Here is a 27227-nt window from a genome sequence, read left to right on the forward strand (position 1 = left end):
CATATGCGTGTGCATGTTTATGTGGTTTATGAGGACACAAATGTGTATAATGACATGGGTATGACAGAGGTATTACAATATGAAGGTGGTTTATGAGGACACTGCCTATGTCCCCGTAATTCAAAAGGCTTAAAAAAACATACTAAATGGTGTTTTTTTGAAAATCTAAAAATGTGTGTCTGTAAACTGTGTGTGTGTGTGTGTCTGTAAACTGTGTGTGTGTGTGTGTCTGTAAACTGTGTGTGTGTGTCTGTAAACTGTGTGTGTGTCTGGGAACTGTGTGTGTGTGTGTCTGTATACTGTGTGTGTATGTGAACTGTGTGTGTGTGTGTGTCTGTAAACTGTGTGTGTGTGTCCGTAAACTGTTTTTTTGTGTGTGTGTGTGTCTGTAAACAGTGTGTGTGTCTGTAAATAGTGTGTGTGTGTGTCTGTAAATAGTGTGTGTGTGTGTGTGTGTCTGTAAATAGTGTGTGTGTGTGTGTGTGTCTGTAAATAGTGTGTGTGTGTGTGTGTGTGTGTGTGTGTGTCTGTAAATAGTGTGTGTGTGTGTGTGTGTGTGTGTGTCTGTAAATAGTGTGTGTGTGTGTGTGTGTGTGTGTGTCTGTAAATAGTGTGTGTGTGTGTCTGTAAATAGTGTGTGTGTCTGTAAACAGTGTGTGTGTGTCTGTAAATAGTGTGTGTGTCTGTAAACAGTGTGTGTGTGTCTGTAAATAGACAATAGAACAGTGTTCCGGCAGATGATGGAGGACTTCAGAGTAGCGCCAGCTCAAAGAGGAGAGAGCAAAACAAAACACCGGTCACAAATTAGAAGTGCAAAACGAGGATTTGTAAAGAAAAATATCAGAGGGTTTCGATGTAAGCCCCGGGGAGACTGGTTTTTCTTTGCTAAAGTAAGGAAACTTTGCTTCCTTTGCTCCTGTAAACAAACGTTGGTTCTTGCGAGACTAGCATATTCTCACCGGAGCTTACGCTACACCTCCGTCCTCCGCCGGAACGCTGTTCTATTGTGAACGTACGATAGTTAGCACAAGCTAGAGATTATTGGTTTTACTGTCTTACAAAAACACATGGATTCACTACAGGAGGCCATTATTCACTCCCCGGAGCCGTGTGAGGCACTTTATTATGGATGGATGCGCTTTATTGGACTACTGAAAAATAACACCCATCCACCGCCATTATAAAGCCTGGAAGAGCCAGGATGTTTTTAAATATAAATCAGATTGGATTCATCTGAAAGAAAAATAAGTCGCATACACCTAGGATGGCTTCAGGGTGAGTAAATCATGGGATAATTTTCATTTTTGGGTGAACTATCCCTTTAAATAGATCTGAGCGGTGATCGAGCAGCAGGACAGACACACGCGCGTCTGATGATGATCACAGACTGAACAAACGCATCCGCTGTGTTTCTATGTGAGTTTGTGCGAGTCTCGTCCTGACTGCTCGTGTTTGTTTGGACGGACGACAGCAGCTGGTCTTCACCGGTTAAAGTTAGCAGCAGCATCTGATCTGCACAGCCGGTTAAACTCAAACCCATCTCAGCTCTTCTCAGTCTGTGTTTCTGTGTGTCTTGCAGGAAATGCGATGGTCTCTGCGGCTCGGCCTGAGCTCCAGGTGCTTCAATCTTGCTCCCTCAGCCGCCTGAAACGCCCCACTGCCGCCCGGCCTGTAGATTCTCGCCCGGTGCCCGCCACATAAACGGACAAGATTGCAAAGATCTGCCCCACATCGAGCATGACGGCCACCACCCGTGGCTCGCCCGTGGGGGGCAACGAGAGCCAGAGCCAAGCGCCAGACGGCCAGAACCAAACCCAAACCCTGCTGCCCCAGAACCAGGTGAGCGAGAGAAACACACGACAGCTCGAGGGAAGAGCTTCCTCTCTGTTCACCTGTGTTTCTATAGCACCTCATACAATACAGATTGAGTCAAAGCAGCTTCACAGTTAGAAACAGAATCAATGATGGAAACGGATTCAGCTGTAAAGCAGATCTAAAAGACAACAGTGTCATTATTCAGCTCAAGTTCAGTTCAGATCAATAACAGTGTTTATTTCAGCTATAAGCAGTTCTGTAGTGTTGTTGTTCAGTTCGACTCTCTTCATTGTTGATTCACTTCAATGCATTAAAATAAAACACGCTGAAATGTTTTTGTGAAGTTCTTAAAGCAATTCATTAGTCAACCTGCCCACTAATCAGCTAGCCATTGTTGAACTGTTAGTCAAGCACCAAACCAATTCTCTTTATTAGTTATTTAGCTGATCAGCGTTCCATATTTACATATTTAGTCATTTAGTGGGTGCTTTTATCCAAAGCAACTTACAAATGATGACAACAGAAGCAATCAAAACCAACAAAAGATCAATGATATGTTAGTGCTGCGAGAAGTCTTGGTCAGCCTAACGCAGTACACGTAGCAAGGTTTTAATTTTTTATAATAAAAATAAAATGAGTAAATAGAACAGAAATAGAATAGAGAGTGCTAGTGTTAGAGGGTCAAGTATAGATATTATTATTAACCATGTTAACCGAAGCATCAGTAAACTGCATAAATAACAGCTTCCTGTTGTTCCGCTTCCGCCTGATGTTGTGCTGTTGTGTTTAGACGCCCTCACCAAACTCCTCCAATGAGACGACACCCATCAGTCCTCCAGAGGAACCGGGGCAGGGAGAAGCCCCGCCCACACAGGAAGAGGAGGAGCCTGCCTTCCCCCACACAGACCTGGCCAAGCTGGACGACATGATCAACCGGTCAGCAGCGGCGCCGATCTCAGACTGTGCAGGTTTTCTCTCAGTGTGGTGTTAATGTGGTTTAATGTGGTTTCCTGTGGTTCAGGCCGCGCTGGGTGGTTCCGGTCCTGCCCAAAGGAGAGCTGGAGGTTCTGCTGGAAGCTGCTATAGATCTCAGTAAAAAAGGTCAGATGTCGCAGATGATCAATCAGAAGTGGATGAGATAGGGCTGCACGATAAATGGAAATGATGTCTCAATCACGATTAGGCAGAAGCTGTGATAGTCATGCACATCTTGTGAAGCACGGTTCTGTGATCAGTAGTAAATCTCCAGAGAAACTCTAAATACGCCCCGCAGAAGAAACCCAGGAGATCCCTATAGCACTCGCTGAATAAACAGAAGATTTAACCGCTTTCATTGATTCAGCGTGACTAATAAACACACAACTACGACAATATATGGCTTATCTGAGTTCTATTATTATAATTTTCATTATAATAAAGTAGATAATAATGCAATGCCTTTATCGCTGCTTAGAATGCTATGAAATGTGTTGCTTGTCTTATTCTGTGTAAGAAGCCACATCATCTCACAGGAGGATTTATTTCAAACACTCGACTGACGTTATGAAGTGAGTTTGGAGTAAAAACATGTTATTAAATGTGGTATTTTCAGAAGGAGCAGCATTTACTACACAGAGCCGTAGTTCATTGAGAAGCTACGCCAACAGCTGTCATTATCGCAGCACGATTACTTCGATTTCATATCATTAAACACGGTTTTGCGTAGCTTGTTAGTGAAGTACGGCTCTGTGAAGTAAATGCTGCTCTATCTGGAAGCACGTGATGGAGATTTACTACTGAACACAGAACCGGCTTTACTGACGAGATGCGTGTGACTGTCGCAGTCTATTAATCGTGCAGCGCTAGGATGGATGTGGTGTTCAGGTGGAGTCATTGTGTTTTCTGCTGTTTGTGGTGTTCAGGGTTGGACGTGAGGTGCGAGGCGTGTCAGAGGTTTTTCCGCGACGGCCTGACAATCTCATTCACCAAAATCCTGACGGATGAGGCCGTGAGCGGCTGGAAGTTTGAGATCCACGTGAGTCTGAGTCTGTCTGTGATCGGAGGGTTCAGACGTCTCTCTGATGCTGATCTGTTGCTCTCGTCCCGTTGCAGAGGTGCATCATCAATAACACCCACCGTCTGGTGGAGCTCTGCGTGGTCAAGCTGGCTCAGGATTGGTTCCCTCTGCTGGAACTGCTGGCCATGGCCACCAACCCGCACTGCAAGTTCCACATTTACAACGGCACGCGTCCGTCCGAGAGCGTTCCTGCGGGAGCACAGCTCGCTGACGATGAGCTGTTCGCCCGGCCGCCCGACCCACGCTCTCCTAAGGTACAGCGCTGCTTCTGGGCCCGTGTTCACAAAACATTTATCTTGCCTCTAAGAGTTCTCCTAAATAGCAGTAAAAGAGTTTTCTCTTAAAACCTATTCACAAATCTGCTGAGACAAAATTGTACTAAGAAATAGAGAGAAGTCTTAAACTCAGAGTAAGGGGGCGGGGTTTACCTCGTTGCTATGGATGATGTCAGCATGGTTACTAACTACGCACACAGTGATTGGCTGATAGTTTCTGTCAAAGATAGAAATATTGTACAGCGCAATATTATGTTGCCATTCAAATAAAGGTTAAAAAGTTAAATGTTAATTGCTACATTCAAATAAAGATTGTAAAGTGCAGGCTAAGTGTCACTAATTAAACAAGTATATGTTTATATGCTAGTTGTCAGCCTCTGACATGTATGCTTCTCATAATTAGTGAATATGCATATGAACAGCCTTTTAATTAACAGAGTAGAATAATCATGGCTGATAGTAAGACATGCAAATGTGAAAGAAACCAAACCGGACTCAAGAACAGCTGTTACTTCTTGTCCAGCTGGTTAATGAAAACAAGGATATAGTCAAAGGAAAATCTGGAGTTGGGATAATCTCCAAAACGATGCCTTTTATAAAAGATCGTTATCGTCAAATATTTCTAAAATGTTTACTTTCCGAGGCAGATTGCCGGAAAAAGCTATTTTAGGATAGTTTGTGGCTTGGTCTCAGTGATTTAGGACTCCTCTTCACGACTCTAATCTTTCACAGATTTAGGAGCTAGTTTTAGTGCTGAAACGCTTTGTGAAATACTCTTAGAGCAAAAAGTTTGGAGTTCTAAATTTAGGACTGACATGCCCATTATTTTTAAGATTTTCTCTTAAATCGGTGAGTTATGAGCTACTTTTAGCCTTAAGATGTTTTGTGAATACAGGCCCTGATTTCCCAATCACAGCTGAGTGTGACGCTTTTAGTGCAGTTGTCAAACACAGAGCAGTTATTGAGAACCAGTCTCTTTCTTACTGATCAGTCACTGGTTAAAAAAATGTATATTCGATGATCACAGGCAGTCCTGTTCAGACAGGATGATGCACAGCTCCGCTGAAGAGCAGAAGGGTCATTTGCACTGAAGTGGTGTCAGGAAACACAGATGTATTTGATTAAAAACAATCAAACGCATGTCTGTGAAACATAAATTAACCTCCATGTAAGAGCGTAGTTACTCAAAAACTTTGTTGTTAGTCTAAAAACAGCTTATATTGAAGGCAGGCTGCCAAAACGACAGCTTGTGGAATGTTCTACTCTTAAGACGTCATAGTGTGGATAAGCACCGCCTCCGCAGAAGATGATCAACACCTGCTTCTACAGCGCTGTCTGTTTAGCCCCGCCCACCGATTCTACATCGCTGCATGATAACATCAGGGAGCAGTACAAAATAAAAACAGAGGCAGTTCATGACCCCTTTAAAAGAAGACATGATAATATTTGATCGTAAGCAGTTTGGTTTGGTCGTGACCTCGTCATTGGTGTCTCTGGTTCAGGGTTGGCTGGTGGACCTCATCAATAAGTTCGGGACGTTGAACGGGTTCCAGATTCTGCACGATCGCTTCATGAGCGGCCAGGCTCTCAACGTGCAGATCATCGCCGCTCTCATCAAGTACGTCCATCTGCAGTCCATGCCTGTTAAATAAACACGCTTCTGCTGCTGCGAGTTCTCCAGAGTCTCATTGTTTCTCCATTATTTTCCAGACCTTTCGGCCAGTGCTACGAGTTCTTGACTTTGCACACGGTGAAGACGTTTTTCTTACCCATAATCGAGATGGTTCCACAGTTTCTGGAGAACCTCACAGATGAGGAGCTGAAGAAGGAGGCCAAGAACGAGGCCAAGAATGACGCTCTGTCCATGATCATAAAGTCCTTGAAGAACCTGGCGTCTAGAGTTCCGGGTCAAGAGGAAACCGTCAAGAACCTGGAAATCTTCAGGTTAAAAATGATCCTTCGGTAAGCCGTTGTTTCTGGTTCACTCTCTGGTTTATAAGCTTGAGTTACTAGTTATGATGTTGAACTGATCTAGTCTAATCTGCTCTCCTCTGTTTTACAGGTTGTTGCAGATTTCCTCGTTTAATGGGAAAATGAATGCACTGAATGAAGTGAACAAGGTGATCTCGAGTGTGTCGTATTACACTCACCGGCACGGAAACCCGGAGGAAGAGGAGTGGCTGACCGCGGAGCGAATGGCTGTAAGAACACAATCAATCCATCCCCGTCACTCTCACATTAAATATGACATGGAAACACAGCTCATAGAGAAAGAGAAACGCCGCTCAACTGTTTCGTGTGCACCAATAGATTTAACCTGTTCTGTGCTGAATATCCACCTAATTTGGTATTTCTGCTCATAAATGACCAGCCTTTAAAAACAAAAAAAATTGCATGTAAATCTCTCATTATGATGTATTGCATTTTATCTTTTTGTTTACTCAAAAACGTAGCTCAGATCAATGAGGCCTATGATCAATCAGCTCCAAAAATAAAAAAAAAACATTTTTTACAAAAATTATCCAGTAGTTTTTTGAACAAAGTAAGTTTTAGTCCAACGTGATAACAATAACTAGCATATCGGGGAAAAAGAAAATCCTCTCCAAGTCTAAATGACTAACACAACATAAGAGGACATCTGAGCAGTTCAGTGTGTGTGTGTGTGTGTGTGTGCTCATGATGCTGTTTGTGTCAGGAATGGATTCAGCAGAACAGCATTCTGTCCATCGTGCTGAGAGACAGTCTGCACCAGCCGCAGTACGTGGAGAAGCTGGAGAAGATCCTGCGCTTCGTCATTAAGGAGAAAGCGCTGACCCTGCAGGACCTGGACAACATCTGGGCGGCTCAGGTTCATCACTGCAGCCACATGACTAACCTAACTAGTTACGGTTATACTAGTTAACCGGCCCGTGATCCCACTGACATCGGTCTGAATGAAGCCAGCCGTTCAGCATGTCTCTACATATCTTCCTGTAGACTTTTATCTCATTGATCTTCACAGACCGTATAGAGCGCATGTCTCATCCACAGTTAACGTCTGTTTTCTGACATGGTATTGTTTTTATTGTTGAACAGTAAAGGGCTCTACTCCCTCAAACAGATCGGGATAAACTGTTGTTACTGCTGGGAAAACCTTTCCTGGTGACCCAACATTTTTCCGCATGATGCCCAGACCAGAAAGAATTCAGAAAACCAGTTTTTCTGTGTTTCAGGAATGGACTCCAGCTCCAGTTAAAAAAGTGAAAAAGCATAATAGGACCCCTTTAAGTCAGTTTATTGTTGATTCAGTTCAGTTTAATAACTTTCTAAATTTCGTGTATTATGGAATGAGTTTAATCTGTAAAGCAGCTCTGGAGAAAACAGTGATGTCATCGTCAGCTCGGTCCAGTTCTCTTCCAATACTGTGTTTGAAAACGAGTCGATTATATTGCCAGATATGTCCAGAAGGAAGTACATGCGTAAAGTTTTAATTGGGATTTACTTTGATTGCTTTGAGTCTGAAGTCTGTTGTAGACCAGGTAAGGTATATCATCTACTGTATCCTGTTTTCTCAGGCTGGTAAACACGAAGCGATCGTCAAGAATGTCCACGATCTTTTGGCCAAGCTAGCGTGGGATTTTTCCCCGGAGCAGCTCGATCACCTGTTCGATTGCTTCAAGGTGAGCCGCCAAAACACTCGTATACACTGCTGGACAAAATTATTAGAACACTAGTATATCAGCAGCTAAAAATGGTTTTAAGTCAGTTATTTCTATCTTCTGCTGGAGTGTGTCAGTAGGAAATATCAGTTTACATCTCCAAACATTCATTTAGCCATTAATTGTAATAATCCAGTGAGATTTTAGAGATCTGATCTGATCATCATCAGTCTGTCTGGAACGACATGAAGAAACAGAACAAACTGAGACTAAATCCAGAAGAACTGTGTCTCTGCTTCAAGAAACCTCCTGCAAAGCTACAGAACTGTTAACAGTTTTAGGCACTTGTGTAAAAATGCTGTAAAAGGAGGATGCTGTCAAAAATAATGCCATAAATAGATTTTCTTGATCAATTATCTTCTATGAGCTAAATGAAATCAACATGTGTTGTGAGCATCCTTTGTGTTTAAAGCAGCTTTTGTCCTCGGTGCTCTTGAGCAGAGTTTCTCAGGAGCTTTGCAGGAGCTTTCTTGAAGCAGAGACACAGTTCTTCTGGATTTAGTCTCAGTTTGTTCTGTTTCTTCATGTCATTCCAGACAGACTGATGATGATCAGATCAGATCTCAAACATCTCACTGGATTAATTACAATTAATGGCCAAATGAATGTTTGGAGATGTAAACTGATATTTCCTACTGACACACTCCAGCAGACGATAGAAATAACTGACTTAAAAACATTTTTTAGCTGCTGAAGATACTAGTGTTCTGATCATTTTGTCCAGCAGTGTAATACGGGGCTCTTTCGTTGTGAGGATGCTGTGATAACTCTGTGTGTTCTGATGCAGGCCAGTTGGACTAACGCTGGTAAGAAGCAGCGGGAGAAGCTTCTGGAGTTGATCCGCAGGCTAGCGGAGGATGATAAGGACGGAGTGATGGCTCACAAAGTGCTCAACCTGCTGTGGAACTTGGCACACAGTGATGACGTCCCCGTCGACATCATGGACCAGGCTTTGAGCGCCCACATCAAGATCCTGGACTACAGCTGCTCGCAGGTCTGAGTTTGACTGCATCTCTTCCAGGGTTTCCGTGGGGTCTTAAGTCTTAAATTGTACAAGAAAGTCTTAATTATGATTTCAAGAGGTCTTAAATTTGGAGACGGAAAGACCAGAATTATTTCACTGCACGATTCCGTCTATTAAAATGCATTTAGAATGATCACATAATTTAAGATATGGGGGCAGAAAATGTATAGCCTATATTTATATCATTTCATATGGTTAGTATCACACAAAGTGTGCCGTTTTTTTTCTCCAAAAATCAGCCTGATTACAAATGTGATATTGATTTTATACAACAGTTCAATAAACAAGAAATTGATATTAAGAGACTTACGTTTTAGACACCATATTTCCTGCTTTTGCTCTATTTCTCCAACAAAAATAATTCCAAGCACAGCCACAGCACGATTCGGTTCAATCGCAATGACTCCCTTATTTACAGTGACTTGCTGCCACCTACTGACTGTTCTAATTTCACATTTAAAGTATCTTCATTTTTTTTTTTAATAATTTCAAATATCAGTTTTCAATGTTTTGTTTCAAATATCAAAACATTATTTCTGCATTTGTAACTGCAGGTTAGCATTCTATGTCCCTCTGAGCTGCATTAAAGTATGTAAATGCATCTAAATGCCACTTCAGATGCATTGCAAAGATAACTTTTTGTTGATACTGATTTAATTTGCTTGGTAACAGCCCAAATGCACGAATTTGACTCTGATGCACACATTTAGAAAAAATGGCTTAAAGGTAAAAATGCTCATAAAACTTATTGGAAAAGATTAATTTCTTTCACTGCTGTGAACTGACCACACAGAATATGAAGAATATAAAAGAAAATTCAACATGATCATCGGAATCGAATCGTTGACACGATCATCAGAATCGAATCGAATCGTTGACACGATCATCGGAATCGAATCGAATCGTTGACACGATCATCGGAATCGAATCGTTGACACGATCATCGGAATCGAATCGTTGACACGATCATCGGAATCGGATCGAATCGTTGACACGATCATCGTAATCGGATCGAATCGTTGACACGATCATCGGAATCGGATCGAATCGTTGACACGATCATCGGAATCGATTCACAGCCCTAGTGCCGTCACTCACCGTAGGTTTTGTTTTTGCCGTCTCACAGGACCGCGACACACAGAAGATGCAGTGGATCGACCGCTTCATCGAGGAGCTCCGGACGAATGATAAGTGGGTGATTCCGGCTCTGAAGCAGATCAGGGAGATCTGCAGCTTGTTTGGAGAAGCTCCTCAGAACCTCAGGTGAGTTCATCTTACACATTCTGCTCCGTCTTTAAATCCAACCGTTTTTAAGATCTCTCTGTTGGCGGTGTGTGATTATCGTTCATCTCTCGTGCAGTCAGACACAGAGGAGTCCACATGTCTTCTACCGCCACGATCTGATCAACCAGCTCCAGCACAATCACGCGCTCGTCACGCTGGTGGCCGAGAACCTGTCTGCGTACATGGAGAACATGAGGCAGTTCTCCAAAGGTGTGTGTCGTCGGACAGCAAATGCATTGTTTTGCTTCCAGTTTTGCTGTAAATGAAAGCCAACTTTTACTGTAATTCTTTGGCTCAGAGCATACAGGGTTTGATCCTCAGACGGTTCGAGCTGGAAGCCGGTACAGCCACGTACAGGAAGTGCAGGAGAGACTCAATTTCCTGAGGTCAGTGGTGTCTTTGTCTTACACACACACACACACACACACACACACACACACACTGTAAAATTCAGGAGTTTCTAAAGTTTGGGTTTTTTAATAGTTTTATTTGTAGTTTATATAATATGTGAAACAAAACATATGTGACCCTGGCCTGGACCACAAAACCAGTCATAAGTGGACATTTTTAGAATCTTTCCATTGATGTATGGTTTGTTATGATAGGACAATATTTGTCTGAGATACAACTATTAGAAAATCTGGAATCTGAGGGAGCAAAAAAATCTAAATATTGAGAAAATCTCCTTTAAAGTTGTTCAAATGAAGCTCTTAGCAATGCATATTACTAATCAAAAATGAAGTTTTGATATATTTATGGTAGGAAATGTACTAAATATCTTCATGGAACATGATCTTAATATCCTAATGATTTTTGTCATAAAAGAGAAATGTATAATTTTGATCCATACAATGTATTGTTGTCTATTGCTACAGATATACCTGTGTTACTCATGACTGCTTTTGTGCTGCAGGGACACATTTAGTATACATAACATTACAAACATCTTTTTCTTTTACAAAACAGAACTATGTAACAAAAGAGAGATAAGGAAAGAAAGAAAAAACCATGCAACTCAACAGAAATCATCTATTTAACTGTATTAATCATTAATATAAAATATAAAATTATTATGTATGTATTACATAATTATGACATTGAAATTAATTTGCAATAAGAGAATGTTAATGCTCCTGAAATATCCCCAAATTTTTCCAAAGATTTCTGTGATTTCCTAACATTGAAGAGGATTTTCTCAGGGGTGCAGTATGAAATGAGCTCGTTGATCCAGTGTTTTCTGCGACTTCAGTTCACTAGCCGTACAGCCAAAAGTGTGAAATACTTTTTATGATGAGACTAATTCAGTAACCCCTAATTTCCAAATTCTAGAATCATTCAACAGGACAATTCCAGAGCATATGAAATAAATCTCCTTCAGATGTTTTACACCTTTGACATTTTGAAGATACACCAAAATTTATTCGGACACCTTCAACATTTCATAATGGTAATAAACTATGACAAGAACTCTGAGTTAAACTGTCAGAACAAATTTATCTTGATAAAGTCAGATAACTTTGATAGAAAGGAATGAAATGAATTGGGTTGAATAGCTGTCAGCTGATAAATTTAAGAACACAATTAGATAAAACCAATTTAGCTCGACCAATCACCAAGCAGTGCTTCATTTAGTTCAGTCTGTGGAGGAAAAACATCACATTAGCAATTAAAGAAAAACACTTCAGCAAAACATGCTCAGCTCAAAATGTCTGAATTTTTGATGCCAAATTTTACTGGTAGTCATTGTATGAAGAATGTTTGGGTATATTATGTCACAGTTGACTTTATTTTGCTCTCCTCACTTATATAAATGAAATATAGTGTCCTGCACCCACTAGTAAAAAATATAAAATTATATCTGGTGTCTGAATAATTTTTGGTTTGACTGTACATCAGTCAGTTAACATGGGAGTTTTTGAGGAGGTTAATATGTTCAATGCAGAATATTAAGGAGTTTGTAACCCGTGCTCAGGTTTCTGCTGAAGGACGGACAGCTGTGGCTTTGCGCTCCGCAGGCCAAGCAGATCTGGAAGTGTCTGGCGGAGAACGCCGTCTTTCTGTGCGACCGCGAGGCCTGCTTTAAGTGGTACTCCAAGCTGATGGGTGACGAGCCGGATCTGGACCCGGATATCAACAAGGACTTTTTTGAGAACAATGTGCTGCAGCTGGACCCCACGCTGCTCACGGAGAACGGCATGAAGTGCTTCGAGCGCTTCTTCAAAGCCGTCAACTGCAGAGAGGGCAAGCTGGTGGCCAAACGCAGAGCGTACATGATGGACGACCTGGAGCTGATCGGCCTCGACTACCTCTGGAGGGTAACACCTGCATCATGCACTCGTATCATTTTTATCTCTAAACAGTTGTCACTATAGGGTATAGTGTATAGGGCTGGGTATTGTTTGAATTTGATCAATTCCGATTCTGCTTATCGATTCCGATGCTTATGGATTCCCAGTTTTGATTCCAATGTGGTTAAAAAAAATGAAGTCAAACATTTAGATATCAAACATATTTATACTTTTTGTATATTTTATTGAATTGATAAATGAAATGAATTCATAATATCTGAATAACTGTCCAGCCCTGAATCTTCTGCAGCGTCTGTCTGTCATTATCTGGGTTATAGAGTCCGGTGAATAACTGAATTCACAATAGCTGCGTTTCCATCACCCTTCAAATTGCGAATTGAAAATACACCCAAAGGAAACACGTCAATTTCACAAAAACTCCCATATTTTGCAAAAAAAGTTTTTGCTCTCGCATGAGGTGGTTTTTCGGGCAATTCGAAAAAGGAATATTTAGCAAAACTGCAATGGAAACAGTTTTTTCGCATTTACAGCTCACTTGGTGTATGTAAAAGTCACATGATCATTCTCTAATGTTCTATAGCCTCCAAGAAACGGCTTGTTTCAGAAGCGGCTTTCTGCGCTGCTACATCTCCTTCAGTTACAAATAATGGTTAGTGCGGTGGCTGCGATATACATAAACCTACCGACATCACGTCAGGACTTATCGCAAGAGGAAATAATTACATTTTAGTTGCATAACATCAGTTAATAGAAAGTCATTTCGTAATAGTTTTGAATTGACATTTATGAAATACTGCAAAGGTTTTGTGCAAATCTGTAATGCAAACGCACCTAGAGACTGTATTCAGCTGTAGTGTGAATGCTGCTCATCCAGATCATGTTATTCAGATTTTAATGTTATTATCTCTTCACAGGTCGTGATTCAAGGCAGCGATGACATCGCCACTCGGGCGATAGACCTGCTGAAAGAAATATACACCAACCTCGGACCAAAACTACAAGTGAATCAGGTGAGCCGGTCTTCCTCGCCTGACCATTAACACGCCGTTAAATCAGGTCTGATCCGCTGCTGTTATCATGAACAGGTGGAGATCCATGAGGACTTCATCCAGTCGTGTTTCGACCGGCTCAAGGCCTCCTACGACACGCTGTGTGTGCTGGACGGAGATAAGGACAGCATTAACTGTGCCAGACAGGAGGCCATACGCATGGTGCGCGTTCTCACGGTACTCAGAGAGTACATCAACGAGTGTGACAGCGACTACCACGAGGAGAGGACCATCCTGCCCATGTCCAGGTGCCTTCTGCACTTACACACACCTCCTGGAGTTCAGTCCCGGCCACAGCACACTGATACAGTGGAGTCAGGGCCAAGAGTTACAATGAAACAGAAGTAGCAGCACATCTTCTGTGTTGTGATGTACTTCTGAATGTAACGGGTTATCAATAAAAGATGGGGCTTGTTTCTTTGCATGGTTGATTAGATGATGAGATGTGGGCGTGGCACTCAAGAGCGTATGCAGATGAGCGTGAGATGTATGAGCTGAGTTTAAAGGTGTCATGAACTGCCTCTTTTTTTTTTATTTTGGGTAATTCTGAGGTCCACTTATAATGATATCAAGATTTTTACATTAAAAAAAATAATTTAGAACTGTCAAACGATACAATTAATTGCATCCAAAATAAAAGTTTTTGTTTACATAATATATCTGTGTACTGTATATTTATTATGTATATATATAAATACACATTATTTATGTTTATATATTAAATATATTTATATATACTATAAATTATATGAATATAAAAATATACATGTAAATATATGCAAATATTTTCAATATATATATTGTATGTGAGTGTATTTGTATATACATAATAAATATACACAGCACACACACACGCACATTATGTAAACAAAAACTTTTATTTTGGATGCGATTAATCGTTTGACAGCACTATTTCGAAGTAATAAGATATTTTCTGTCCTGTTTTTAACCCCCCCTCAGCTAAACAGGCAGCGGCGTAGAATCGGTGGGTGGGGCTAAACAGGCAGCGGTGTAGAATCAGTGGGCGGGGCTAAACAGACAGTGATGTAGCAGCGGTGTAGAATCGGTGGGCGGGGCTAAACAGACATTGCTGTAGCAGCAGTGTAGAATCGGTGGGTGGAGTGGGGCTAGTTTGTTCGGTGTGCTCCACTCGTCGGCTCTCGTCCACGGTAGACATGTTGAGTCAGCATATGGGCCGTCGGAAGAACTCTGATTGGATGTTCAGTTTAGCGAATGAGTCGGTGCATGAGAATTAAAGCGAAAGTGATCAAAACTAATAGGTAAATGCTTAAAATGATGAACGTTATCATATTCAAAATGGTAAGCAAGCACTGCTTTGCGTTTCGTATATCTGTTTATCTCGTATATCCGTTAAAGTTTCTCCTTTTAAATGACGAATATATTGATAGCTGCTGATATAGACAGATAACTCCGCTCACGCAGAACACAGATGTTAGTTTGCAGTCTGCTGTAGTCTGAGCCGTGTGTTCAAGCGCTGCTTTTGATCCAGACGCTGCTGACGCGAGAAGACAACACCGTCAGCTTTCCTCACCGCTAGCTCTTTGAAGTCGGCTTGGTGTGTCCCGGCCCATAGAGTAGAACATTCCACAAGCTGTCATTTTGGCAGATTGGCTTCAATATAAGCTGTTTTTAGACTAATGATAAAGTTTTAGTTCTGAAACGTACAGGATGTTTTTATAGTAAAATGACCTCTTATATGTCAAAAGGTCAAAGGAATTTAGGTTTTTCAGTTCACGAACCCTTTAACAGAACTGAATGACTAGAGAAATCCTGCATACGTCACCAGAGAGACTGAATAACTGGAAGATCCAGTTATGATGTTTTAATTAAATCAAGGTCAAAATGCTTTTGTTTTTTAAATGGAACATGCACAGAAATTATTTTTGCTATATAATCCATAAAGGTGAGGTGAATTTATATTTCATGCAGACTTGAACCCATGTAGTAGGAAGCCAAACAATGACAAAAGAGTCTGAATGGCTTTCTCATGTTGTCTGTCTCTGCGTTCAGGGCGTTTCGGGGTAAGCACATCACCCTGGTGGTGAGGTTTCCCAATCAGGGCCGTCAGGTGGACGACTTGGACATCTGGTCCCACACCAACGACACCATCGGCTCGGTCCGCCGCTGCATCCTCTCTCGCATCAAAGCCAACAGCACACACACCAAAGTGGAGCTGTTCATCGGAGGAGAGATCGTGGACCCCGCTGACGACCGCCGGCTGATTGGACAGCTCAACCTCAAAGATAAAACTGTGAGCTTTACAGATGTCTCAGTGTGTATGTATGAGGGGTGTAACGCTACACAAACATGACACGGTATTTTTTATTATTTTTATTATTAAACAGTGGTTTACTGAACAAATTGCTTTTTCTTTAAATTCAATTAACTTTCAATTAATAACTTTCTTATGGATCAAAATCTACTTCAACTTCTCTTCTGAACTATAGGGAGCCCTTTTACATTACTATAAAGTTACAATTAACAGAGCCCAAACTTAAATTTAATTGCTATTTTTCCTAAATATAATAACACTCAACTTAAAATTGTATGAAAACGTGTAAATTGCACATAATGCTGTTTTTAAGCTAACTTCTAAATTATAAAATCTGTTGTTGAAATATATACATTACACAGTGGCTGTCATAACTTATTTCACAAAAGATTTATTTAAATATACATTAAATGATTAAGACATCACTAACAAGTCAACAGTGTATAGTCTAATATTTCTCAAAATGCTCTTTAATGCATTATTTCTCTAGCAAATAAGGAGCTGTAGACACTGATGACTTGCCTGAGGTAAATTAAATGCTACGTTTCATTGTTTACAAGCTGTTTTAATGACGTCTTGCTGCGGTTGAAACGCTGATTGAGTGATTAGGTTACATGAGGCATGATTTGTTCATTCACGTTTATTTCACGTTAAAACTAGAAACTAGTAGTAAAGAAGAAGAGATGATCGCGCTGCCGTTAGAACCGAGTCGTCTATACAGCGATCTGTCTCGCCACATCAAAGAGCGCCAATACGGCATTTATTCTTTGATTTTCCTGAAAAAATGAAACGATGAAACCGAAAATTTTCAATACGAATATGTGTACCGTTACACCCCTAGTATATATTGATATTTGAGGTGAAGCGTCCAGAGATGAGCTGCTAAAACCGTGGACTAACTCTTTCTGTAGCTCATCACAGCGAAGCTCACGCAGGTCAGCTCCAACATGCCCTCCAGCCCCGACAGCTCGTCCGACTCGTCCACCGGCTCGCCCGGGAATCAAGCAAACCACTACAGCGACGGCCCGAACCCTGAGGTGGAGAGCTGCTTGCCAGGAGTGGTGAGAACCATGCTTGTGCTTAATATGATATAGAGATGCACCGACTGACCGGCCAAGGACCGGAATTAGCCGGTTTTCTGCATGACCGACCCGGACCGATGACCAGCGGTCACTCCACCGCTTCCGAGCCGGTCTGTTTTGACGTCACAGTTATGGTGACTGATAATGTATTTATAATGTTGTGCCAAACGAGGCTCGTGCAGCCTGAGTGAGTGTGTGAGAGAGACTCGGGCAGAAATCAGAACTAATGAGCGCAACAGCACACACACAAAGTTATAGATGCATACTGCAGTAGTAAAAAAAAAAAGACATTTAAAATATATGTAGGGCCCTATGAAATCCGTTTAATTTTTTCCTAAATAGTTTTTTCCGTTAATGGTCATATTAAATTGTATTAATCAAAAAGCATGTCTAATGAATTAAAATCATGAAAGTTATACAATTTAACATTAATTTATTAAAAGTATAACAAAAATGTCATGTTTAGGGCCGTATGAAATGTTTAATTGTTTTCTCACCTTATGTTTTATGGTTACCAAATTCTGTTTTAGTATGTCTAATTATTTGAATGCATACAAACTATTTTTATTTATTCTTACAGTAGCCTTATGAAATGTTTATTCCCCCTCAGAAATTCTGTGTTGTGTATTTAAATTTTACTGGTTATCAGATGAAGGCTTAAAACATTCATTTAATTTATATTTTAATTAATAAAAAAATAAACATTTAAATTCTTGACAAATAAAGGGGATTTACTATTAAAATTTAAAATATTTTGTGATTTATCTCTTTAAAAAAATTAAGTTTTATTATTTTTCAACAGTAAAGGGAAAGGAAAGGGAAGTGGTGTGTGGCCAAGTATGGTGACCCATACTCAGAATTATTGCTCTGCATTTAACCCATCCAAGTGTACACTCTAGGGGTGGCACGGTTCGCGGAAAAAAACCGAACCGCACGGTTCTCCACACACGGTTCGGCACGCGCTAGGACCGCGGTTCAACTGAATTCTGACAAGGCATGTGGTTTGTTATAAATAACACGTAAAACAAATAGGGTTCGGCTAATGTATGTTTCTGTTAATGGATGCGCATTCTGGCTTCCCAGTACATTATAACAACAGCGTTGAGAAGGAAAAAAATAAAAATAAGTGGACAAATCATTCACTCTTGTTCAGTGTGAGTGCCGTATGCTGGAATATGAGCATTTATTCCGTCATCACCCAGGTGCTGATAGCGCGCGCACAGGTGAGACCTGAACAGCACACGTTGATATCGGCGTTTAGACTAAAGTCATGTAAGCTTTGCCAGCTCAAATATTTAAGAGCCAGAGGAAGCGAGCTCGCGCGCGCAGTGAGAAGATTAGTGCGTGCGCTCATCAGAAGCGCACAAACCTGCGCCTCAGAACGCGCGCAAATATGAAGCTCTCTCTGAAGTATTGTGTTTTAATGGATAAATTCACACAAAATTCTGTCAAAATGCCAGTCTTGGTAAGTATCCTATAGCAGACATAGCCGGCTGGGCGTACAGTATCAGTGCTTTCTCTTAAAGTGACAGTTAATATTAAATAAACAGCAACAACAAAGAAATCACTCACTGCTCTTGATTGAATCGCTTTTGTAACTTTAATAAAGAGTAATCTTTAATTTATACAGTCGAATATGCAATGCTGTTTTACCTTTGATTACTTTAATCGTACTTCAATTTCTGTACCTAAAAAACCCCCTGAAAATCACTGATATTTTATTTGTATCTTTACTCTATTGTGTTTTTATTTGTGCTGTTGCTTGTAGTTAAAGGTCTGCTTTTATTTGTGTACACTCACAATGAAAACAAAACAGATTTTATATATATAACATGTAATAATATTTAGCATTTTCACATCAAAATAAAAGAAACTGAGCAAAGTAGATGTCTTTTTTTTTCCCTGTTGTACCGAAATTGTATCGAACCGTGACCCCCGAACCGAGGTACGTACCGAACCGTGACATCTGTGTACCGTGCCACCCCTAGTACACTCAGTAGTGAACGCACACCTGGAGCAGTGGACAGCTAATGCTGCAGCACCCGGGGAGCAGTTGGGGGTTCGGTGTCTTGCTCAAGGCTCTCACCTCAGTCGTGGTATTGAGGGTGGAGAGAGCGCTGGTTATTCACTCCCCCCACACAATTCCTGCCGGATTGTAGGTTGTAATTAGAGCTGCACGATTCTGGATAAATTGAGAATCATGTTTTTTTTTTTCGTCTCAAATAGAGATCATGATTCTCCCACGGTTCTTTAATTAATTTGAATTAATTATTAAACATTTTAATATATAACCTAATATATGTATTTAAAATGTATAATTAATACACCAATTTTTTATATAACATTTATGAAAAAGTGGTTTGAATGAATGATTCAATGACTCACTTGTAAATACTTATTGTTTCATTACTGGATGAATCAGCGTTTTTGAACGAATCTCTTGATTCAATTATATTTTTAAACAGTCACTTGTTGCCACCTACTGGCGAAACGATGCAATCGACACAAACGTTATTCTGAAGCACCAGTTACCTTCAAAACACGCCTTGCAGTATTTTGATCTCTACCATAGACATCAATTCTGTAAGACAGAAATATACTGTTTGTGAAGCTGTTTCTTACCTAAACACGGTAACTGCTCTCTCACTCACACTCTCTCTCTCTCTCTCTCTCTCTCTCTCTCTCTCTCTCTCTCTCTCTCTCTCTCTCTCTCTCTCTCTCTCTCTCTCTCTCTCTCTCTCTCTCTCTCTCTCTCTCACTCTCTCACTCTCTCACTCTCTCACTCTCTCACTCTCTCTCTCTCTCTCTCTCTCTCTCTCTCTCTCTCTCTCTCTCTCTCTCTCTCTCTCTCTCTCTCTCTCTCTCTCTCTCTCTCTCTCTCTCTCTCTCTCTCTCTCACACACACACACCTGAATGTTCTGGTATGAATTTTTCCAAAGGTTTAATAGACACGGAATATCGTATTGTAGAATATCAGGCATTTATTGGTTATCAGTTTATTGGTATCGACCAGAATTGTAATTTCTGGTCTAAAGCAGAACAGTCTTGTTGAGGTGACTGTTTTTCTTGTCTTCTCAGATCATGTCGCTGCATCTGCGCTATATCTCCTTCTTGTGGCAGATCGCTGATCTGGGCTGCACCTTGAACATGCCGTTACTGCGAGACGGAGCTCGAGTGCTCATGAAGCTCATGCCTCCAGGTAGCAGCAAAGATCGGGACGGCTTGCTCTGTAACACACAGCCTGGCTGTGAAGGTCACTGAAGTGTGCTTGTGTTCACAGATAACACTACAGTGGAGAACCTGCGAGCGATATGTTTGGATCATGCCAAGCTGGGAGAGAACAGTCTGAGTCCCACTCTGGATTCACGCTTCTTCGGCCCGTCCGCTTCTCAAGTGCTCTACCTCAAGGAGGTATCTTCACACCGCTGTACAGTGTGTGCTTCCACAAGAGAAGCTTGAAGGGCTCCTGCTTTTTTTGTCAAAGTTTGATGGTTTAACATTTTGAAAATTAAGAAATAAGACAGCCGTAAATATTAGCATTATAATTTTACAGTTGTAATGTCATTTTTTTTCTTGTAGTTTTTTATTTTATAGTAAAATAATATAATAGTAAAAATAATTTTAACACTTTCCCCGCCAAACATGGAATTTTCGGTGTTTTGACTGTTATACGCCAGGGGGCGCTATCACGCATCTCCTGAATGAGTCTAGAATCACTCGATCAAAAACACAGACCAGGAAGACAGGAACCACTGATCTCATATGTGAGCATATGCATATGAAAAGTAATGTGATCATCAACACTAACAGCATATAAATGAAAACTGACTAATGTTTCAGAGTGAAATGTGGATCCAGAAAGTGTTAAAGGCTTGTGAAGCTTTGGGATACTGATGGAAGCCATCTACTGCATCTTTGCTTTGATAATATTACTGAATATGATCCACATGTAGTATTTGATAAAAATGCGATTTTTCTCAACTTTTTGCTCAAAATGTTGCTTTTTTTTTTTTTATGAAACCTACCTACATTCAAGTGTTGATTAAAAATAAAAAAACAATGCTTGAAGCTAGAATAAAACTAATTATTTAGTTTGAAAGTAGAGGGTCTGATCTTTATTTTGAGATGATGCATGTTCAGATATTCATACAACAAAATATTCTGGGGGCCATGAAATTTGTGAAAATCAACAAAAACGCTGGCGGTTAAAGAGTTAATAATGATTTAATGTAGTATTTTGTTTCATATAAAGATTTGTTGTAGTAATAGAAATATTAATTATAATAATATTGTAGTTGTTTTATGTAGTAATTGTTATGCTTTTTAGTTGTAGTAATAATAATTAGTAGTAAAAGTAGTTGTATATTATCTGTAAAATTATTATTATATTATAATGATATAATCACAATGGATTTTTTAAAACCTCAATCACAGCTTTTATCAGAAAATTACCAAATATATTTGTTTCTCCGAATGGTGCAGCGTTGATGTGTTTGTGTGATCTCAGGTGGTGTATGCGCTGCTGATGCCAGCCAGTGGAACTCTGGGAGACGATACCAGTGACTTCCAGTACAACTTCCTGAAGAGCGGCGGTCTGCCTCTGGTTCTGGGAATGCTCACGAGGAACAACTTCCTTCCTAGTGCGGACATGGAGACGCGGCGCAGCGCTTACCTGAACGCCCTGAAGATCGGCAAGCTGCTGCTGACCGGCGTGGGGTTCGGACACGTGAAGGCCGTGGCGGAGGCCTGCCAGCCTCTGGTGGAGGGAACCAACCCCGCGTCTCCGGTGTGGATCATGGCTCACGTTATCACAGGATTTGAGACTTGGTTATATTTCTTCATGGTGATGTGACGGTGTTTGTCCTCCAGATCAATCAGGCGACCCATGAGCAGGCTCTGGTGCTACAGAACGCTCTCCAGAGCATTCCCAATCCTGCCTCCGAGTGCATGCTGCGCAACGTGGCCATCCGGCTCGCCCAGCAGATCTCGGATGAGGTTCTGACCTTTACCGCTTTACAGTCACAGTATGAGGCCCGCTTCACGCTGATATTCCTAACTTTGTTGCTTTCCTTCATTGTACAGAACTTCTTCCAGGCCTCAAAGTACATCCCAGACATCTGTGTGATCCGCGCCGTGCAGAAGATCGTTTGGGCTTCAGGTTGTGGGATGGTGCAGCTGGTCTTCAGCTCCAACGACGAGATCAGCAAGATCTACGAGAAGGCATGTTCATGGTTCCAGGGCTTCTGCAGGATGTTTAAGCTCAAATTTAAGACTTCTTGCACAAATTAAATTAATACCATATGAGCGGGGTAGGGCAATAGTAACAATGTCTATGTAAAAGTGTGATTTACAGTTAAATTTACATTAAATTATTTCAGCCTTTCACATTTCAGCCTTGAAACCATTTTTAAGAAAATAAATATTAATTGTTATATTCATTTAAACTATTATTATCAATAAATTATTAATTAACATATAAATACATTTTACCGTGTAGACGTTTATAATGCATTATCTTCTTATCGATGCATCAGATCATGTTTACAGCTCTGTGTGTTTGCAGGGTCTGAACACAAACATCAGAACGGCAGAAATATAACTGCTTCCACTAACGTCAGTAAACAAAGCAGCGCAGCACTGGACTTTCAAACATACAGCGCTAGTGTTTATTTAATGAAATCATAGGCTTTTGAAGTTTAATGGTCACATTAAACCGGATCACAATTCTGGTCTTTCCGTCCTCAGATCTAATACCCCTTGAAATCATGATTAAGACTTTCTTGTACAATTTAAGACTTCTTAAGGATCCGCAGAAGCCCTGGATTCATCTGCGTTCACCAGTGTTTTATCCCTCGTTTAAGCGTGCATCTGTCGTCCTGCAGACTAACGCAGGTAATGAACCGGACGCGGAAGACGAGCAGGTGTGCTGTGAGGCTCTGGAGGTCATGACCTTGTGTTTCGCTCTGCTCCCGACGGCCCTCGACACGCTCAGCAAAGAGAAAGCCTGGCAGACCTTCATCATCGACCTGCTGCTGCACTGCCAGAGCAAGTACGTACTTACAGGAACAGTGCGCTTCTGTGGAGACGCTCTCCACTCTGCTTAGAAATTAAATATAAAATGCATTTACAGTAAATGTACTTGCAGTGGACGCTTAATAGACCAGTCAGCTTTAAAAGCAGAAGTGCACGGCTCAAATTTTGGTTGAAGGGCTTAAATGAAATATTCAGTATAAGTGTTTTTGAGCTATGAAGTATCTGAACCCTGCTTGTGCTCATGGCTTTAGTGTTCTTGATTAACAAAGTTATGGTGTATTAGTGATGTAATTCCTGTAGGTAGATTTTCCTCCATATGAACAGTTTGTCGCGTCCCTTCCTGGCGTCTTTGTACTGATATTAAGCACAAATGTGACCCTGGAGCACAAAACCAGTCATAAGCGTCAATTTTTTGAAGTTGAGGTTTATACATCATCTGAAAGCTGAATAAATAATATTTCCATTGATGTATGGTTTGTTATGATCGGACAATATTTGTCTGAGATACAACTATTAGAAAATCTGGAATCTGAGGGAGCAAAAAAATCTAAATATTGAGAAAATCTCCTTTAAAGTTGTTCAAATGAAGTTCTTAGCAATGCATATTACTAATCAAAAATGAAGTTTTGATATATTTACGGTAGGAAATGTACTAAATATCTTCATGGAACATGATCTTAATATCCTAATGATTTTTGTCATAAAAGAGAAATGTATAATTTTGATCCATACAATGTATTGTTGTCTATTGCTACAGATATACCTGTGTTACTCATGACTGCTTTTGTGCTCCAGGGACACAGATAAGAGTTTACTAGTTTTACATGATCATGGCACGAGTTAATGTTGGGCATGCACCAGAGAAAGACAACAAAGGCTGAAATTTTTGTCTCAAGATATTAAGATGCACTGAAAGATTTAAAAAGATTTAGTACATTAAAATCCAGCATCATCAGAAGTGATGGATCATTAGATCATTACACCGTGTCTAACTACACGCGACGCGATAAAAGGCATCTTTTCCATGTTAATGAAGTGAAGTGAAGTGACATTCAGACAAGTATGGTGACCCATACTCGGAATTCGTGCTCTGCATTTAACCCATCCAACGTGCACACACACACACAGCAGTGCACACACACACACACACACACACACACACACACACAGCAGTGAACACACACCCGGAGCAGTGGGCAGTCATTTATGCTGCAGCGCCCGGGGAGCAGTTGGGGGTTCGGTGTCTTGCTCAAGGGCACCTCAGTCGTGGTATTGAGGGTGGAGAGAGCGCTGGACATTCACTCCCCCCACCTACAATCCCTGCCGGCCCGAGACTCGAACCCACAACCTTTGGATTACGAGTCCGACTCTCTAACCATTAGGCCACGACTTCCCTGAGTTTTTGTCCTAACTATCCGCGACACACACAATCTCTATTTTAGAAGCGGTTTCTATTTCTGCGACGTCAGCTGAAACAACATACAAACTATATGACGGTGATAATCTCAGGTACAGATTATGTGCTTTATTCAGTGTTAAAAGTGTCTAATGTGAGTTTGACTGTCATATAGCGTGGCATTTATAGCCATATTAAAGCAACAACAGACCGTTTACCTCAGATCTTGAAAATAAATGAAAGCAAAGATGTTTGTTAAAACTGTGGACTCGCTGCGAACCAACGAGTGTATTCCACAACAGAGATGGTATCAGTCTCTCAGTATGTACATTTAATAATGTTAAAAAGGTTTAATATTTATGAATTAGATTATACATGTATCCATTTTGTTGCGAGTGCAGTGTGCTTCCAGAGTGGCTCCGCCCCCACACGCTTCTGATTGGCTGTGATATTTGATTGATTCTGTCGCGTCACACACAAAGTGCTTGTTGCTGGAATCTTATCTTGTCGCGTGTAGTTAGGACACGGCGTTAGCGCTTTAACGAAGCTGAGGCTGTTTATCATGACATCTAATGCTATACATTTAGAAAAGTGAAGATTGAGTTACTAAAGAACTGCCTCGGTTTCTTTGTGTTTTCAGAGCTGTGCGTCAGATGGCACAGGAACAGTTCTTCCTCATGGCCACCAGGTGCTGTATGGGACACAGACCCCTCCTGTTCTTCATCACCCTCCTCTTCACTGTTCTGGGAGTGAGTACAGCATGCAGCGCTCACGTTTGAGTCAGTTAGATACCAGTCGTGTGATAAATGTTCACTGCTCTTTCAGAGTACGGCTAAGGAAAGAGCGAAGCACTCTGGCGATTACTTCACGCTCTTACGGCACTTGCTCAACTACGCCTTCAACAGCAACATAAACCTTCCCAACGCAGAGGTGCTGCTTAACAACGAGATCGACTGGCTCAAGAGGATCCGGGTGAGTCCACAGCGCTCGACTCCATGCACGAGGAACAGGAGGGAGTGATGCCTTTAATTCTCTTTCCTCTGCTTTTATGGACGTTCAGGATGAGGTGAGGAGGACCGGAGAGACCGGCGTGGAAGAGACCATTCTCGAGGGTCATCTGGGGGTCACCAAAGAACTGCTGGCCTTTCAGACCCCGGAGAAAAAGTTCTACATCGGCTGTGAGAAAGGAGGCGCTAATCTGATAAAGGTGAACGGTCTATGCTTGGATTTATGTTTATACTAGGGCTGTCAGTTTAACGCGTTAATTAGTTATGAAAAAATTGCGCAATTAAAATGAACTGCATTTCAAACAGTTGACTGTTGACAAATATGATTCAGGGCATCAATGCATCAATGGCCCTGAATGAGTTTTTGTCTCATATTTATATCATAGAGGAGCGATATCACACCAGCAGTGAGCGCTATATATCTCACGAGTGCTGTTTCTATCCAGTTCAGTACATAAGAAGTTAATATTGTGTTATATTTTAAACACAATATTGTCTGTTTTTGCTTAATTTCACAGAGAACATATTACCTTTAAACCACAGCAGAATTGTTGTGAGTCTCCGAGCAAATCAGCGGCGTTTAGTTTCTGAAGGAATCTGTGTTTTGAACAAATCAATGATTCAAAGGCCTATCTATAAAGTGAGCCGTTTGCTTCATTCCTGAATGAATCAGCTGTTCGAACGAATCAAATGAATGAATGACTCAAAAACACATTTACTGCCACCTGCTGGCAGTTTTAGTTTCTGATTTAGAGTATTATTTAAAAAATGATTCATTCTGTCATCAATTTACCCTCGTGTCATTTCAAACCTGTATGACTTTCTTTTGCACAACATAAGAAGGTATTTTAAAGACTGTAACAAAGCTATTTTGGTTACCAATGGCTTTCATTGTATGAACAAACAATACTGAGATGTTTCTCTAATTATCATCTTTTATGTTCAAAGGTTTGTTAGGCCGTTGTAGCCTAAACATTTGTGTAATAAATTGTTGACTCAAATAAAATATTTATTTCTAAAGCTACTATTTGTAATGTCTACTTGATCCTCTCTCATTTAGCACAATAATGGCTTTAAATTATCTTTTGTGGGTAATTTGGCAGCATATAAACTACAGCCCTAGTTTCTACAGACATGTTGTGGAGAGCATGTTGGCTTCATGTGTGCTGTCTGTCTCTCACAGGAGCTGACGGATGATTTCATCTTCCCGGCGTCTAACGTGTATCTGCAGTACGTGAAGAGCGGCGAGTTCCCGGCGGAGCAGGCCATACCGGTGTGCAGCAGTCCTGCGTCTATAAACGCCGGCTTCGAGCTGCTGGTGGCGCTCGCTGTCGGATGCATGCGCAACCTCAAACAGATCATCGACACGCTCACAGACATGTACTATCTAGGTACTGACCGATTGCATTTCAAATAAACCAGCTGCTGTGAAGGTCTTTTGCCAGACACTTTTGGTTCCTTTGACACACTATTTTCTTGTTTAATACTGTAAAGCTGCTTTGACTCAAGCTATATTGTAAAAATACTGGACTTGACTTGACTTGCTGTGATTTGATCCTAATGGAACCAGATGAGTTTATATTGTCTGTTTTTTGCTCAATGTGCCTCATTAAAGGGGTCATATGATGATGCTAAAAATTATTTTGGGTATTTGGTGTAATGCAATGTGTTTACGTGGTTTAAGGTTCACATTATTTTCCACATACCGTACATTACTGTTGCTCCTCGAGTCTTAACTTTGATAAACAATATCTCTTTGGGTTTGAGACTTTAGTTATTTATGGAGCCGATAAAATACATATAATTTATTAATTATCATTTTGACTTGATCCTTTTCTTTATTTAATGGCTGTAATGTTATTAGATAAGCTGTGTCAGTTATGTTGTCGTTTCAAATCCAGACATC

At 40.8% G+C, this 27227-nt stretch overlaps 1 protein-coding gene across 3 annotated transcripts in view; it reads left to right on the forward strand.

Annotated features, from left to right (window-relative positions):
• LOC306879612 (ubiquitin carboxyl-terminal hydrolase 9X-like) overlaps positions 1 to 27227 on the forward strand; it is a 50005-nt gene that overhangs the window by 3639 nt on the left and 19139 nt on the right. For 2 of the 3 annotated variants that reach the window (XM_079432699.1, XM_079432700.1), the window contains exons 2-30: positions 1580 to 1839; positions 2606 to 2751; positions 2837 to 2916; positions 3717 to 3829; positions 3907 to 4125; positions 5649 to 5764; positions 5857 to 6108; positions 6209 to 6347; positions 6842 to 6994; positions 7701 to 7805; positions 8632 to 8838; positions 9995 to 10131; positions 10229 to 10362; positions 10451 to 10538; positions 12125 to 12467; positions 13376 to 13471; positions 13547 to 13758; positions 15542 to 15782; positions 16715 to 16864; positions 19964 to 20084; positions 20166 to 20296; positions 21393 to 21671; positions 21755 to 21880; positions 21968 to 22105; positions 22768 to 22934; positions 24955 to 25063; positions 25140 to 25286; positions 25375 to 25521; positions 26505 to 26712. In XM_079432699.1, the coding sequence (XP_079288825.1) occupies positions 1738 to 1839; positions 2606 to 2751; positions 2837 to 2916; positions 3717 to 3829; positions 3907 to 4125; positions 5649 to 5764; positions 5857 to 6108; positions 6209 to 6347; positions 6842 to 6994; positions 7701 to 7805; positions 8632 to 8838; positions 9995 to 10131; positions 10229 to 10362; positions 10451 to 10538; positions 12125 to 12467; positions 13376 to 13471; positions 13547 to 13758; positions 15542 to 15782; positions 16715 to 16864; positions 19964 to 20084; positions 20166 to 20296; positions 21393 to 21671; positions 21755 to 21880; positions 21968 to 22105; positions 22768 to 22934; positions 24955 to 25063; positions 25140 to 25286; positions 25375 to 25521; positions 26505 to 26712 (4606 nt within the window). In that variant the 5' untranslated portion in view covers positions 1580 to 1737. Of the gene's footprint in view, positions 1 to 1579; positions 1840 to 2605; positions 2752 to 2836; positions 2917 to 3716; positions 3830 to 3906; positions 4126 to 5648; positions 5765 to 5856; positions 6109 to 6208; positions 6348 to 6841; positions 6995 to 7700; positions 7806 to 8631; positions 8839 to 9994; positions 10132 to 10228; positions 10363 to 10450; positions 10539 to 12124; positions 12468 to 13375; positions 13472 to 13546; positions 13759 to 15541; positions 15783 to 16714; positions 16865 to 19963; positions 20085 to 20165; positions 20297 to 21392; positions 21672 to 21754; positions 22106 to 22767; positions 22935 to 24954; positions 25064 to 25139; positions 25287 to 25374; positions 25522 to 26504; positions 26713 to 27227 lie in introns of all 3 variants that reach the window. The other variant, XM_079432698.1, reaches the window with a different exon arrangement.

This window comes from Barbus barbus (assembly GCF_936440315.1).
Source record: "Barbus barbus genome assembly, chromosome: 13".
In the NCBI taxonomy this organism is placed as follows: domain Eukaryota; kingdom Metazoa; phylum Chordata; class Actinopteri; order Cypriniformes; family Cyprinidae; genus Barbus; species Barbus barbus.